The sequence below is a fragment of the Catharus ustulatus genome, chromosome 8 (assembly GCF_009819885.2).
Source record: "Catharus ustulatus isolate bCatUst1 chromosome 8, bCatUst1.pri.v2, whole genome shotgun sequence".
Lineage (NCBI taxonomy): Eukaryota > Metazoa > Chordata > Aves > Passeriformes > Turdidae > Catharus > Catharus ustulatus.
This window is the reverse complement of record NC_046228.1, coordinates 8,325,766-8,341,271: the sequence shown is the minus strand read 5'-3', so window position 1 is coordinate 8,341,271 and position 15,506 is coordinate 8,325,766. Positions and strand designations below refer to the sequence as shown.

The 15,506-nt window shown below is 41.3% G+C and overlaps 1 protein-coding gene across 1 annotated transcript; it reads left to right on the top strand.

Annotated features, from left to right (window-relative positions):
- Positions 1–1,820: 1,820 nt before the first annotated feature.
- Positions 1,821–14,203, top strand: PLEKHS1 (pleckstrin homology domain containing S1). Its single transcript, XM_033066018.1, is given in 13 exon segments — positions 1,821–1,856; positions 2,279–2,370; positions 2,462–2,568; positions 3,863–3,997; positions 5,174–5,249; positions 5,907–6,014; positions 6,683–6,778; positions 9,782–9,892; positions 10,893–11,012; positions 12,331–12,509; positions 12,726–12,827; positions 13,213–13,348; positions 14,135–14,203. Coding segments are annotated over 13 exon segments (1,362 nt in total). The 5' UTR covers positions 1,821–1,825.
- Positions 14,204–15,506: the final 1,303 nt, after the last annotated feature.

Sequence of the window (15,506 nt, the reverse complement as noted above, 5' to 3'; positions counted from 1 at the left end):
AGAGGGCAGTCACAGTGCAGGGCAAGGACACAGCGTGTTCTGCTGCAGGAGGCAATACAGCAAATCTGCATTTCCTTCAAGGTGTATTTCTCTAAACCCTTCTTCACCATGAAGACACTTTGCTTGTAAGTATTAACACAGTTTGTTTTCCTTATCTTGGAAATTTTTGAAGTTTTATAATAGCTTTCATCATCATGATTTGAGGCATTTTATTTGCGTTTTGACTGACGTGTCTCATTGCATTTCAAAAGGTTTGCAGCAATCAAATCCCTTAATGCCTGGCATACAAAAATCTGAGGGGGTATAAACACAGAATTGGCATTTTTGAATTACACATAACTTGTTTACAATGTGGCTTTCTGTTGAAAAGACAATTAAATGTAACAATTAAAAACTTTTTCCCAAAAGGCAGAGTGAGATAGCACAACAAATCTCACAGGTACTTGTCTTCCCACATGCAAATCTTGACTTTTACTGACATCCAGAAGAGACTTTTATCCTGCCAGAGACTCTTGGAACATTGTTTTGTAGTAATTGCTTCGTTTGCCGGTTGAGGTGACTGCCAGTCACATTGCACAGAACAATACATTGCCTTTCATTGCAACCCCAGGTGTGTGCCCCTACTATTGACTTTGTGTACAGTCATTTTTAGTTTTGGAAATTGCTTTTTTGTGCTTGTATTTTTCTGGCAGGCAACAGAGGAAAACTCTAGAAGCATATTTTATAACAGTTTGTCACAGCATTTGTACAACAAGTCTTTCTCCCCAAAAGGCAAAAATTGCAAAGGTTTCCCTGAAAAAAAACTCAAAAAATAAGTACAGAAATGTGCAGAAACCTCTGATGGACTTAAGTTTGCAGTGGGTCATTCCCATTTACAGCCTGGAACAGGAGGAATTAAAGTCTATAGCTTTAGTTGTATCTCAGGGATGAAATTCCATGTATAACCCACCTCATTCCTGGCCACCCTACTCCTGCCTGTACCATGTTTACTTTTGGCACCATGGAGTGAATCACTGAAGAAACAGAAACAGAGGAAAGCCCTTAATCTCTCACTGCAGCCAGGGTTCTTAGTGAAGAACCAGAGAACAGCACTTGCAGTCCTTCAGGTTCTCCCAGGAGAGGTTCAGGTGGCACAAGAGGGTCTGTGTAACCTTGTAGGTAAAACAGCTTCCAGCCAGGATCTCATTTTGCAGGGAATGAAAGTACTGAGGTAAGGCAGAGGGAAACTTTTGAAAATGCGTTGTATTTGTATGACAAACTTGCAAATTATTAAAATAGCCATAGTATTATAACTGTATTTTCTACATATATTTTAAACTCTTTGGGCCAAGTTATGCCAATTTTATACAGGACTGATCATACTGGCAAAGCAGTGTCAGAAGCATACATGGATGCAGTATTCCAGATCACAGGTGTTGTGACCAGTGCAAAAGAAAGAGCCAAAATAAGTTCACTTGGCAGCTCTCATGACTTCTAGGCAAACCATCTTTTTGGCCTAGAAAAGTAGATAATATTTGTTATTTGTAATTTTGTGATTGTAAAATAACAAATACAGCATATAGTGTATATTGTGAAATAATCAATATAGCATATAGTGTATAATGTAATATAAAATTATTTATAAATACATTTAAATTAATAGTTATTATGGCTACTTTATGTATTTTCATCATCAGTATGAAAATTAACAGTTGTAAGTTTTTTTGTTATTTTCCCAACAGCAATTGTGTGTGCAGTGAAATGCTGCTCAGCAGCAGGCAAACTGAAAGGAATTAGCTTCAACATTTTTGCTCTTTTTGTTATCTGAGTGGAAGAAATAATCAGGATGGCTTCTACAAGTAAAAGAAATTCTGCAGGTACAAAATTTCTTGTGCTAAAATTTGTCAGTAGTAAAGTTGGGAGATGATCTATCCTTAGCTGATTCAATGCCATCTATGAATTTCTTTAGGGGTGCATTTCAGATCACTAATTATGGAGCTAAATAAGACCAGACCCCAAAAGTTAAATAAGATTGGTTAAATAAGACAGCAGCTCATGATAACTTCTGAGTCCCCACGTTTTCACTGCCATTCCTTTGCAGTTTGGACCAGTTGTCAGCATTAACATCAGGAAGCAGGGCCTGGCTCTGTGTTTTATAGCTTTGATTTGTGTTTGTCTTATGGCCATTTAAGCACAGAAACCCAGTGCTAAGCAACAATTTCCAGTTCAAACAGGTCTTTTTAAAGAGATTAATTGGCAGCAAGTTAAGTAATGGTGCTGTTCATTTCTCTTTGATTAGTGAGAATTCAAAATACATTTTGCCCTGAAGGTGGAGTCTGCAAGCACGGATTCCTCATCAAATCACCACCTCTTCAACTCTTCAGCTCTCAGGTATACCAGCTCAGATTAGTCATATTTCAGCAATCCTTCATAACTGCTATCCTGAATTTTAATGAGAAACAAATTGCTTCTTCTTTGGCAGAATTCCTGGAAAAGGCGTCTTTTTGTCCTGTCCAAATCCAGCACAGGGAATTACATCCTGAAGTATCTGAAAGGCCAACATGTGAAAGGCTCCATAGCTGTTGATCAGTATGTAGCTCAAATGCATCTTCTTTTTTTATTTTAAGTCATGTATCAGCACTCTTCAATGGCCACTGGTTGTACAAGCACTTCTTCCTGGCTGAACAAGTCAGGATTGGGTTCTTGATTCAAACCAATGAAGTCCACAAATTCCTTGGGATTTGTAGGCTTTGGGTGCAAATGTGATATGTAGAAGTGAAAATCTTGAATTGCTTTATTGTAATTTACTTTTGTGTGAGTGACTGTTGTGATGTATCTGCCAATGAGATACCTGGCTTGGCTCTACATCCCAGGCTGTATTCCTGCAGGAGAACACATTTTACCTCCTGTGAGGACAGGCTATGCCACTCAGCTGTGGCACACACCCTTTCCCAGCTTACACCTTCACAAAGTGCCTTGCAGGCTTGTGCAAAGGTCTCCTGGCTTTCTCATAAACCTTTGGGCTGACTGTGGTTGCTCTCTGCCTCTTATTCTGCCAGGAAATTGCTTTGTTTGGGTCGGTCATTTGGGTTGGTCATTTCCTTCTTGGTGCCTACTGCAGCAAGACTGAGTTTGGACTGGCACCCTTTGCCATGTCATGGGGGTATGAGATATGTGCAAGGGAAACAGAAAATGCAATGGGAAATGTAAATATTTTCCTGTCAGTCTAGAGGTTAATACTCCAGGCTCCTGGAATTGTTAGACATGGAGGTCATTAACCACATTGCTGTTGTGCTTCTTCCATTAAAAGGATTTACACTGTGAAGCTTTCAAAAATATTGCAGCTTACTCAGTGGTCTGTGGTTACATTATTACCATAATTATTGTTGTTATTACTTCTATTAATTTGGTTTCTTGGAAGATAATGGAAGTAGTGCTTCAAGTGTTTCAAGTATCCATTAAAAGTACTTCTGTTCCTCTTCCCCTCCATTAAAACACTATTAATATACAATTAGTTTCGAATCAAATTTATTGGTTTTATAGTGGTTAAAAACTTCCACAAAAATTTTTTCTTAATATTGTTTCAAGATTCCAAAAGCCCCCTTTTCCAGAAATGAGGATCTATAGTCTTGGCACTTTGCAGAAGTTAATTTTATATTTTTGCCTGGAGATTTTCTTTGTTGAAAGACCATCTCTTTTGAATGTGTACATTTATTTTCTTGAGCACTTTTTTCTGTGGAAAAATGTTGAACTTTTCCCTTGCAGATCTCATCATATTATGCTGTGTTCAGAGTAAAGTATAGACATGCACACACATTTGTGTGTCTATTTGTACGTAAGTGTGTAGAGTTATGTGGGATGTTTCATGTGGTTATCTTCACAGAATGATAAGTATTGAAGCTGGCATACGTAATGCTGAAAATATGGAAACGGTGAGGAAGATGTTTAAATGCCTTCCTGAGCAGGTGATGTCCATCAGAACTGGAAGCAGATGTTACTACCTCATTGGGGACAGCAGGTGGGCATGGCAGGGTGTGCAGAGTGACAGTGCTGTTAAACCAAGGTTTAAACTAATGCAGCACTAAGCTGCTGCCCCAAGGCAGGGTCCTGCTCCTTCACAGCCACTCCCTTCCCTTCTGTGCCTCAGCTACAGCTCTGGGATGAGGGGATTCAGCTGCCTGATCCCATGGAAAACAGATTTTTTCTGTGACATTTCCTCCCCTTACTGATGGCTGGGTTGATTTTCTGCTGGTTCAGGCAGGTGAGCTCAGCTTCCCTGCAGGCACAGCAGCTTGTGAAAGCAGGGGGGTCTTGTGGCAGTGGCAGTGGCAGTGTCTCAGCATGGCTGTGCCGTTTCAGACCATGCTGCTTAGGGCACAAGAAAGAGCACAGACCTTACCTTCTCACCCAGCAGCTCCTGGGAGTTTGAAAAGGTTCTGCTCCTCATGGATAAACCACAGGGAATAATATTGCCTGAAAACTAGGTTATTGATCAAGGGAAGCAGACTTAAGGCAAAAATTCTCCTGAAGGAAAACAAATCCCAGAAGTACTGACTGGGGCTTTTGCTGAGCAGGGTGGTGAAGTCTCTGCTATTTCAGGCTGGAATTGAGTCCTTAACAGGAGTGTTTCTGTGGAGGTGATCAGCCAAAGCTCAGTCAGGTGAGGGAGGAGGATGTTTGTCACAGTGCTCCTGTCCTGCTGGTTCCCAGCATCTCCTCTTCAGTTTCCCAGTCACGAGTGTGACAGGGGAATTTTGGCCTTTTTGCAGAAGAGCAGCTGATGTGTGAAATTCTGATAAGAAGAAAAACACATACCTGAGTGCTACTTGAGCGTGCCGCCCAACGCCTTCCCCCTGGGCACGGCTCTCACAGCCCACACTCAGTGGGAAACATTCCAGAATTAATCCAACTAAATCCACTGCAAGCAAGAAAAACAGCTTCAACCATCCTTTCATGGTGTGTTTTTCATCCTGATGGCCCAAATGCATTCCCAAGCCTTGCTAGCTCTCTGAGTCAGACTTTGCCATCTGGCTATGACCACACAAGCACTGTTTCCTGAAAGGCAGGTGCAGGGTTTTCCCCTTGATCTCAGGAATTGTTGTTTGCAGCCCCACAGGAAGAAGTAGGTAGGCAAAAGGATTGCCCTTGTGTGTTACCTGTCAGTAAGTTTGCATTCCTCTTGTTCCAACTTCAGGCAGGAAATAGAGGACTGGGTCACTCTGATATCTTCAGTCTGCAGGGAGGACAAAAGAAGTGGATGCTGCCCTCAGGTGACATGTTACTGTACTTTATTTTAGGGAAAAAAAAAAAAAGCATTTCTTTTTTTCATTACAAAACTGTGCAAAGGAATTTTCCCGATCTTTGCCTTGCAAGTTGCCTCTGACCTTGGTTTCAAATTCATTTTCATATAAATCCTGTACCCTGGCTTTATGCATCAAGCAGGTGTTGCACAGTCTGTCTGCACTGGGATAGATTTTACATTGAGGAAATCTCTTTGAAGAGTAAGCTACATAGAAATGAGGGGAGGATGGATATTGTGCTGCAATGAACAGCACCTTTGGTGCACCAGAGTGAAAACTTGTGTGTTATATTTAGTGGTTGCATTTCAGATATATTTACATGTTGCTTTACATCAGTCTGTCAATGTTATAAATCACCTGCAAGCCCTGGTGGGTCAAGCTCAGGCCCAAGTTTCTGCTCCTTGTCAGGCAGCCAGGCCCAGCAGTTTAGGCTCAGCACTAAGTACTCACATCCCTTCAGCTTCCAGACAGCTCAAAAGGCAAATTTATGTCTACCTGAAAAATGCCATGCAGACAGTGTCTCTGGGCCATTAGAAATAAAATTTGCTCTGGTCAGATGTGTCAGTACATTTTAGCCCTCACCCAATAGGTGCCTGTTCTCTTATACTGCTTTTGCCTTATTTCTAGAACCAAGACCTTCCAAATCCAGAAGTCAGAAGCCGGCCTTCCTCTTTGCCACTATCCTTGAATTCTATAGATATGACCAGCAGTCCAGACAGGCAGAGCTACCAGAAGGTAAATAAACTAACTGTCCTTAGCAATGAATCTGTGCCTCAGCACGACGGTGAAATTTCTTTTGCCTGGTTGTGTTTTCCCATCAGAAGTTGTTCAGAGTTTCTGCAGTGGGTACCTGGGTGTCTGTTCTGTTGGGGCTCCTGAGCAGGACCTGGATGGTAACACCACAGAGTCCCCACAAGGGAAATACTTTTGAGGCAAGTCTGAATGTGAGTGAGGGCAATGAGAGACAATACTCACTGGTTGTCTCACCTGAGTGGCAAATGTTAGTGCACATTAAGTAAACTCCTGAAGATTTGCTTTGACATGCCTTGGCAGAGGTATGTGATGATTGTTTGGGCAGCTGCTGGCCACATTCCTCCTGATTTGTGATTGTGCTTTTATTTTTCGCTCTCTTTTTAGGCTGTAAAGCTTAGAGGAGAGTTCAGATTCAATTCTTCTCTGCCTTACTGACTTTCCCCTCAATATTTAAATAAAATGGAGGGAAAGCATTGCTGCTGTCCCACAGCAATTGCGGTCAGGTATCAGGGTGAAATAGCAGCCAAGGAATTGCTGGGTTTCTGTAGTCACAAAGCTCCGTGCAAATGTGCCAGCAGAGGAAGCTGAATGTGGGTCAAGCACCTCCAGTGTGTCTTTATGAGAAGTCAACTTTTTTCCTTTGTATGCAGGAGAATGGTTCCTCAGAAGACAAGAACAGGCCTTACTCAGATCCTGGCCCCCATCAGGCTCAGTGTGACTCACCAAGAGAAGTTTCTCCAAGCCTGGTGAGCAGAACAAATCAAACAGCTCTTGCCATGTTCTGTCTGCAGAAGAGAATATTGGCTTTTAGCTCACTTGGATATCTGTGACTAGATTATCCACCTACTTTCCTAGCACATCAATTTGATTTCCACTATGAAAGTTTCCTAAATGTTTAGTCTGCTTTTTTTGTTTACCCCTGAAAATGATCTTCTAAAAACCTGCTTGAAATGCCTGTGTTTGTTTGGGGGTTTTGGAGTCAGAGCCTCGGGGTTTCTGTGCAGCAACTGGAACTTGTGGCAGCTCTCTCAAACTTGATGAAGAAAGCTCTGCAGTTGCACTGATTGAGGATTTGTCCCTCCCTGCACATTTCTCAGCTGTGCCACAGCTCTTCCTAAATGGTTTATTTCTTCAGCCTTTGCCAGTAGCAGTCGAGTCGATGTAACTAAATTACAGAACAAGAGCCTGCTAAATTGAGGCACATCTTAGAACTGACCTTCTGTCAGCATTAATATGTCTCCAAGTAATTCCACTTCCATATCTAGCAGGAGTGATTTGGAAAGATAAGAAGATGAATGTTATCTTGTATTACTGGCTAAGTGTTCTGACCTGTGTTCTCTGAGCTAGTGCCTGCAGCAGTTTTCCTCTGCCGTGGACTTCTGCCTTTGCAGCAGAGTCAAGAGGACAGAAGGCATGACCAAGGCTCTAGCACACCACTCTGCAGCTGAAACCCACCTTTACTGACAGTTTATGCATTGAATTATGACCTGGAGTGGCTGAGATACAGGGCAAAGGATCTGTTCTGCTGTCACAGCTCACAGGGTGGTAAATCACTGCTGCAATCACCATCCCTGTATAGAGGCTGACAGCAAGTATGAGATAATGCAGCTAAATTTGGTGGAAAGAAGTGAATAGCTGAAACTACATTGCAATGCCATGGGCAGTCAGCATAGCTCAGCTGATGCACAGTGCTTTATAAAGTTGCAGTAATTCAATTGTGAGTCTGAGCTCTGAAATGCACGGGCTTAACCCTTGCTCTGATTTTAACCAGTCCTGCTCTGGGTCTATGTCAAGAATTTCTTTGTCTCTTCCTTGTGCATACCTTTTCTGTCTTATTCATTAATTCTTCTCATACCTACTGTGCCTCACAGGGCAGGTATTACATGCAGCTGCTCAGGCTAGGACAGGCTGACCACGATAAGGAATTTGGATTTTAGCTTTTTAGCCTGAAGCAGAGGGAATAGCACAAAGCTCATGTTTCTATTTTGGCATGTGTGAAAATAAATAACCTTGCTGTATAGAGAACAAGAACCAACAATGTTTGTTCATGAGATAAAAATATTTCTCTTGCCTCATAAGTTTAACATCTGCTGACATCTCCAGACCTATTCTCTGCTAAGTGACATGTAGGCAACTGACTTTCTAAATAATTCCTTGTATTTACTTCCTTTTAGCAGTGGGACTCCCCATTTCAAGCATCTGATGTGTTTTGCTTTTTATTGGTGGGTCCCTCACCCAGGCCCAGACCTGGAAAACTCTTTGTTAAGTAGTTGTCACTCATGCAAACAGGATTCTCCATGTCAGTGAGTCCAGTTCTGCTGGCAGGGATTCTGGAGGGACCTGGCTCCTTTTCAACCCACCCTTTGGAGCCACCAAACCTCATCTGACTCAGCAATTCAGTATCAGCTATTTTGGTATACAGCTTTCAACATCTGAAATACATCAAAATTAGGAGCCCTGCCTTGCATCACCCTATGCTGTGCATTACTGTATTGCAGTCAGCTTGGGATCTGTTCCACACCTGGTTTTTTGAAAGAGGGATTCCTCTCTCTAAGGGCAATATATAATTTTCCTTAAGGAGCTTATAGGTAACAATGACTCAGTTGTTATCCAGGTGTCATTTCTATCTTTTGCTACAGCAAATTTTCTCCATAGTCTACTTTTCTCTCCAATGTAAATCCCTATTATGGTTCAACAGACACTTGGAGTTTGTCCTGACTCTCATGGTTTGAGTTGATCTTAATGCCATCTATACCAAGAAGGGAAAAAAATACAATAATCATCCTTAATTAATATTCATTGCCAGTTTCTTCTTTTCACATGTAAGGAAGTAATTAGTTTAATTTACTTTACCTAGAAAACAGTAATATATTCATGGCATATTTAGCAACTATTCAAATGATCACCATGGAAATCAAGGATGTAGGTGCAGAGATAAAAACCAGTTGCATCACAAGCATGGCTCAGAGAATTGAACTGGGAGGTACCATACCCTTCACTACAGTGAAGTCAACAAGGAGACATAAAAATAAATAATTTCTCTTTGTGATTTGAAAAGGTAAACTTGGTGGAGACATTAATTTCTTCTTGGCTTACCAAATTGTCCCAAACTTAATGTTTCAGGTATTTATGAAGGCAGAATATCACTCAGGACACAAAGGATTCTAAGTAAGAGCTCCAGTCTTCTGCAGAATCTTTTTGTTCACAGAGAAATATGAGATAATAAATTCCTCGTTAGTCAGGGAAATCCCAAATTCATTCTTTATGATAGCAGTAAAAAGCTGCTTTAAAAGGACAAATACATCCCAATTCAACCCTAGATTTCCTACAGATTTTCTTCCTAATGTAAGGACTTAGAACTCATTGCAAAAAGAAAATTTTTTCCACACAAGTGACCCTAAATTCATGCAGATTCATGCACAAAGTGTTTTAAACAGATGATTTTTAAACAAAATAACAGGTTGCAATCATGAAATCAATTGCAACAGCCTGGTTACCACTAATCCATCTATGAGAAATACTGTTTTTTTCTGTGTGCATTGAATTTCAAAAACACAGGCAGGACTACAGATATAGAAACCTTGTTTCTAAAATAGGCTGGCTCTGAGCATACCTCACTTCAAGGAGAAATGTGTCTTACCATGTTTTTTGTGACTATTTGCTGTTTCTGTTACATCTCCACAAAAAGGAAGAATGCACATTAATCTGTATAACTGAGCCTGCTAAATACAAACCGATTCTTTCAGCAGGATAACATTCTGGGAAGAAGTGAGGAAAATCTGCTGTTGTCAGATCCAGAGGAAAACACCAAAAAGGATGAAGAAGATTATTACCAAACTCCCAGCAGTGTTTTAGCACAGGTAGTTTATCAGCTGTGAGTTCTGCTGCTCTGTTAACAGCTCCAAGGACACAGGAGACATTTAATGGGCCAAAGAGGAATTGGTAGGAGGAATTACTTGTACCTTGCAAAAGGAATGCATAGATAAAGCAGTAGGTAATAGAGCTTTCATTTATACAAGAAAAAAATATGCTAGAGTCATTCAAAAGATCTTCCTGGTGCAAAGTGGCATTTTGACAAAAGCATTGCTGATTTTGTTGAAATTCCCCAAATTGATTGTTTTATTGTAAATTACTTTTGCCCATTATATAATGGGGTAGGGTTGGTTTTTTTTTTTCTGAAAGTGAAAACTTCATTTAGAGGATGCAACAGTACATTAGTTTTATATATTTTGAAATGTAATTCTTTGAAGCACCAGTAAGCTGCATAAAAGCAGCTCTTTTAAAACACTGCAGTACATTTTGGTATCTGCATTTCACTATGAAACAAGGCAGCAGGGGAAATTGTGCTGTTAATTTTATACAAATTTTGACACCAAATTTGGGAGGCTAATTTCTCTGGGCTTCCCATGCAATTGGTGGTCAGGAGAAGATAAGTGGTCAGTTTTCTGCAGAAGTCACAGACTGTACATCTGACTAAAGGACATTAACTATGGCAATGTGGTCATATAATCTAAGTGCTCTAAGTCAAGCATACCCAAAGAACAAATCTCCTTTTTCAGCCTGCTTAAATTAAAAGGCAACCTTTTGTTGTTGTTGTTGTTTATTTTTCTGCAGTAGTACTTCAGAATTTAGCTGGTCTTGTCCCAGTCTGGCAGTGCCAATAATTCCAGCATTAACTCATAAGTTTCTAGCACCTTTCTAGCTCCCGTTTCCTGGGAATTGACTGATTTGAGGAAATCCAGGCTACATTAGCCATTGTGTTTAAATAGCATGAGCACTGAACAAAATAAGGAAATTCATGGGGGTTTGTTCTGCTGGGCAATGACATTAATGTCCTGAATTGCTGTGTGTTTCTGACAGTGCACAACTGAAGTATCAAAGCCTGACCCTACAGCTGAGTCTGATGTCCCTGTGCAGGAGATGCCAGTGCAGAAGAACCCAGTGAAGGAGAACATTTACATGTCAATGAAATCACTGTAAGTAACAACTTCATTAAGGTTTTGGAAATTAAAAGTGGCATGGCAATAGAGATAGAGCTGACATCTCTGGTATTTGCATAACAAGATCTAGAGGCTGCATTTTGTTTGAATGGGTCCTTGTTGGGTCATTCTTAATAAAGTTCAGCACTTATGGGAGCACTGGAGTCAAATTCAAACTCATCACCATGAAATTTAAGCTCACACTGCACTCCTGCACTCACACAGGCTCTGACTGTACGATGCAGCACCTTTTGTTGACTCATACTTTTTTATGAGTTTTCATGACAAAACTTTACTGAGTCACTGCAGCTGAGATCCAACAGCCTTCCAGACAGGTTCTCTCCAAAGCAGGCAGCATTATCTAGAGGTTAAAAGAGAAAGGTAGAAATGGGGCATTAGCTCCCAGCTTTTCCATTAAGAGGTTATGTGAGTTAGGACACGTCCTGCCTTTCACTTTGCCATCCAAAGAACAGCTCTGTTGCTGTGTATTTTGAAGGTACAGTGTTTGCCACGTCACAAAGAAGAACCTGAACTTTCTGTCACAGTTGTAGGGCCACAAGAAAACTTTACAACCTCCACAAGATAGCACTGAATACTGAAGAGAATTGTGCCTGCAGGATAAAGCTCCTCCTGAGCCAGAGGAGTGGTCAGTAGCTGTTGCTGTGACCTGACACCAATGGACAGTCAGATCTTAAGGCACATGGAGGGAGGCAGCTGGAAATGCAGACGCACTAACCAATCAATCCCAACAGATTAATTCAAGCTTGTCTGTGTCTTTGGGACCCCTCCAGAGGGGATTATTATAAAATCCTCACAAAATTATGCCATCTGAGTTAAAATATACCAAGAGCAGCTTTTACTACTAACCCCAGTCCTGTTTGGGGCACGCTGGGGAGTCAGCTCCAAGTAATATTAAGTTTATCAAATAAAACTAAAATGAGCTCAAGTAGTTCTGAGCTATCACATCTCCCAAGGGACAGCTTTACATCCCTGCAGAACCCAGTACAGCCAAGTCCAACAATGTGTACTCAGTTTCTTTGTCAAGACATGCTGTGAGCTGGAATATTTCTAGGCTTAATAAATAGCTTTTGCAAACTGAAAACGCTTATTTTGAGATTTATGGTCCATTTTTAGAAGGGCTGTTTATTTTACTTAGATTTTATTTTGTCCACTGGATATTCTACAAGAACTTGTTATTCTTTGCTTTATTGAGGGCTGCTTGATCCATCTTCAAAAACAGCAGGAGTGCCTGGAATTGTCAAACTCCTTAATTTTTATCATCATTCCTCTTTAGTAAGCTGCTGGATGAGAGATGCCAGCTCACGTGCAGACGTGATGGACTCCCATCCCCTCCCAAATTCCAGAACAACAGCCCAAGAGACTTGGAAGCAGACAAAGACACAGAATTCCCAGAAAGCAGCACCAGCCTGCAGCCAACCCTCCAGAGAAGACAAAACTCTCTACCCCTCTCAGTGGTTCACTTGTCTATATTGCTCAGGTAAGTGTCTTCTCCAGCTGGGTGCAGAGAAAACACACGTGCTCACGGCCTCATCTTGTCAGCATTCCAGAGGCACTGGGATGATGCTCTTAGTCACAGCATTTAGTTTTAGGGAGTCTGCATGAAGCAGGGAGTTGGACTCAATAGTCCTTATGGGTCCCTTGCAATTTGAGCTGTTTCTGTGATTCTGTGGTCTCTGATGTTTTTCTCTCACAGTCAAGTTACAGATGAGATGCAGCTGCAGAAATTGGATATTTTCGTACCCCTGGCTGATATTAACAATTACCTAAAACTTACAGAAGCAGCAGGACGAATATGGTAAGTCTGGATGTTTTGAGACAGTGCCTGTGAGATGGGAATAAATGACAGGCACAGAGGTGTTCAGCTATAGATACCCATGTGCAGTTTTGGCAGGCCAGAACAAAGCAGGGGCAGTGCTTGTTGGCACTTCAGTGATTCCTCCTCCTCTCTCAGATTCTTTGTGCGCTTCAGTTTATATTTCAAATGCTGTTGTAAAGGTCTCTACAGAATCCAGCATGCTGTGTAATAATTAGTAATGGCTTCAATCAGAATCAGATCAAAAAGTTACAAAGTCATTGAATGCAGGAATCATTTCCAGAGGGGAGCCCATCAGTGCAACCCTGTCCAGCCAGTGCAGTCGCTGGATTTCCTGAGTGTTTTCTTTATTGTCTGCCCTCCACAGCGTCTCACAGTGGGCTGGTCCTTGCAGGCTGGGGTGTTTGTTTAACCACGGAGATCACCTGGTGGCTGTGAATGATCTGCAGCCCCAGGGTGTGGAGGAGGCTTACTTCTTCATCAGCAGGTCCACGAGGAAGGAGGTGAGCTTGACTAACCCTGACTCAAGTGTTTTGCCAAATGAGAAAGCAATTTCATTTTTTGCATTTCAAGAGGCTCATTTCAAACCAGTTTACTCTGGTCTAGGTTTGGCATGAGTAACTCCAGCACCAAATATCTCCTCAGCATCACTCTGATGTGGTGTCTCATGTTCCTGACCTGTGTGGGGAATGCAAGGCCAGCACTGCAGAGTTTGCAGAGGAGTTTGAGCAGCACCAAGAGATGTTACTGGGCAACCAGAAACTAGAGTTACTTGGGATTTTTTTTTTTTTTTTTTTTTTTTTTTTTTGCCTAATGTATATAAATTGCAGGTTTTGGGGAATACACCATTGCCTCCAGTGGATGTGTGGCTGCTCATAGTGGTTTTGGGTACTGAGGGCAGAGCCCTGGACTATTGCTACATCCTATTGCCTATCCAGCTCTACACATCTCCTTGTGTGAGACTGTGTTTTTTGAAGAACATGGGATGTTTGTAAGATATTCTTTTACCCAGCTGTGATCCACAATGTGTTTTTGAACTCATATTTCAGTATTCAGGTTCATGACCCATATCCAAACACATTCACACTTGAATTCTGCTGAGAAGGTTGAGGTCATGAGATGCTGTTGCCATCTAAAGAAAGGAAAGCCAGTCTTAGCAAGGAAAAAAATACTCATCTCTCTTAATGGGGAATTTTTATTTAGCTAGTTCAAATGCAAGTCAGATAGTTGCACAAACGTTGATCAGATATAACAAGCCATAAAAATGTCATTTTTTTTTCTTTTTTAAGGTGAAGCTTACTGTATGTAGGATTCCACATTCAGACATCTTCCACGCTAAAGGCTGCTCATGTTCCTGAAAAAAAAGATCTCAATGATTAAGTAAGTGCCAAAACTCAAGGGAAAAGATAGGGAGGAGAAGGTGATGTATGGTATAGAGAGATAATCATCTTTTTGAGCTGCCAGACATCTTCTGTTGCTGTAGTACAAAGGACTCATTTATGGTGGATTTCATTTTATTTCCTAATAACTTATTTTGTGGCATGAATGGCATGTATTTGGCTTATATTTCATGTTGGCATGTGTTTCTGTTACAAGGAAGAAAATGAGGGTCAGATAATCTATGTGACCTTTGTGCTGTGTATACTTTTCATTATAGCAGAAAATGCTGGTTTGTGCCTCTGCTCACCTCTTTGCACTGAGTTACAATGATTTATTACTGAACTCCTGCTCAGTTAGAGGTGGGCAGACAACCAACATTTGGACTAAAGCTGTGTTTTCCCTGCACTCCCCTTAGCTATAGAAAGGCTCAGTGAGCTAAGAGCTGCAGTGTTGGAGGAAAGGTTGGTATATAAAATATTGTGTAGTGATTCAGTGGGGCCTCCTTTTGTGTTATTCCCCTCTTATGATACAGCTACAAAAATAGATCCAAGGGATGACAGAAAGAAGAGCTGGTTGGAGAAAAGGAATGTGTCTGGAGCACTTTTGGGTTCATTGACATCCAAAATAAGCCCTGAGTGAAAAGGAATGGATGGATTTGGGAGAGAGAAGGACTGGCCTGCTCTGTGAAAGGATTCCTGGTAAAGACAGCTGGGAAAACCACAGAGAGAAATGATGTAGCTGAAGTCATGGGCTCTCACCCCAGTGCAAACAGAGCTCAGTGTTTCTCACAGAGGATGTGTAGATGCTGTCAGGTAGTACCACAGGGATGTCACTGGTGCAGCAGGATTTCCAGAGCAAGTGCTTATTTGTTTCCCAAACAAGAATATTTCCTGTAAATATTTATTTGTCCTCACATTGCTACCATAGAAACATGACCAACTTTCAGCTGATAGCACACCAAAAGGAAATTGATAAGGAACTGCCTTCAGGAGTGCTCCAGTGGGTGCCAAAAGGGAGTTTTGCCCTGTCCTCTCTTGGTTCCAGCACCATGGTGTGACATGGCAGAGCACATCCCTGTGCCCTGTATGAACATGGACACTTTGTGTGGGAATTTTTGCACACAGATAGTGCTGTAAAATAGAGAGTGTCAATATACAGAATCACTGGGGTTTAGTGCTTATAATTTTATCTTGCCAGATGCAACTGAAATAACTACTGGGTTTAGCAGGCACAGGATTACTGATATTAAGAGATTTATATCAGCTTTGATTAAGGTGGATT